The sequence below is a fragment of the Colobus angolensis genome, unplaced genomic scaffold (genome assembly GCF_000951035.1).
Source record: "Colobus angolensis palliatus isolate OR3802 unplaced genomic scaffold, Cang.pa_1.0 Scaffold8, whole genome shotgun sequence".
NCBI lineage: Eukaryota > Metazoa > Chordata > Mammalia > Primates > Cercopithecidae > Colobus > Colobus angolensis.
Window position 1 is genome coordinate 14848856 of NW_012121820.1, and position 1067 is coordinate 14849922.

Below are 1067 nucleotides of genomic sequence, written 5' to 3' on the forward strand. Positions count from 1 at the left end.
TCGACGCGCGTGGCGCCGCGGTAGGCGCCCTGGTAGAAGGCGGGCCAGCCGAGTTCCAGCAGCGGCGGCTCCAGGTCCGACTGCTCGGGGAAGTAGGTGCCCGACGAGCAGTCATGCGAGGAGCCGAATGAGTCCTCGGCCGCCGCCGCCGCGCCCTCCTCTCCTGGCCTCTCCGCCGCGCGCAGGATGGCGTGCACCTCATCGGGGTTCAGGAAGCGAGCCAGGCTCTCGCGTCGCAGGAAGGCCGCGAAGGCCTCGGGGCCGCCGGCCACTAGCTCCTCCAGAGCCAGGCGCCGTGACTCGCTGAACAGCTCGGCCGGGTTGGGCGGCCCGCACGGAGACAGGCAGGCAGCCGGCAGTTCGTCCAGGCCCTCGGACAGCAGAGCCATAGCGACACACGGACGCCACAACCCCCGGACAAGAACCAGCCTGCAGGCCCACTTTATAGGAAACCTTTGAATCAAACAGACCCGCGCCATTGGCCGCACCTCCCCGCCTCGACTCTCCCATTGGCTGCATTCCTTCCAATAGCGGAGCGAGGCGGGGCGCAAGCCACTACAGTTCCGCCCCCTCATGCGTTATTGGCTGCGATGCTGGGTTGCTAAGCGGAATTTAAACTTGCAGGGGCGAGGCGGGCCGCAGAGCAGGGACAGAGCGGGGAGAGCCGGGCTCCTGGCCATCCCAGGGCGCCCCCTGCCGGCCACCCCACAGCGCGGCCATACAAGGCCAGGGACAGTCAGGCCTAGATAGTGAGGAGAGGCTGATGCCGGCTTCCAGACACGTTGGCCACGCTGCTCCTAGGCTCTCAGAGCTTTGGCATGGCCAACCATATCGCCTTTATCCCTTGCCTTTAACCATGTATTCATTCATTAAAAAAATACCGGCTTATCATATTAGGACCGCTCCTTTGATTACACCCTCGGGTAGTCTTCTCCCATTTCATCGGTTTTTGCCTTATAAAACTCCAACCAACCCTGGTTATATCCTACTTTGCACCTGCACCCCGGCAGCCTTACAGGGCTGGAGAAAAAAACAAAAAGAGCATAACCATGCTTACTGACTGGTCA

The 1067-nt window shown here is 62.1% G+C and overlaps 1 protein-coding gene across 1 annotated transcript in view; it reads right to left on the minus strand.

The window, feature by feature from the left end:
• The window catches only part of FAM83D (family with sequence similarity 83, member D), a 25929-nt gene extending 25415 nt beyond the window's left edge, over positions 1–514 (minus strand). The window contains exon 1 of the mRNA XM_011929206.1: positions 2–514. Within this exon, the coding sequence (XP_011784596.1) occupies positions 2–479 (478 nt within the window). The 5' untranslated portion in view covers positions 480–514. The remainder of the gene's footprint in view (position 1) is intronic.
• Between the last annotated feature and the right edge of the window lie 553 nt (positions 515–1067).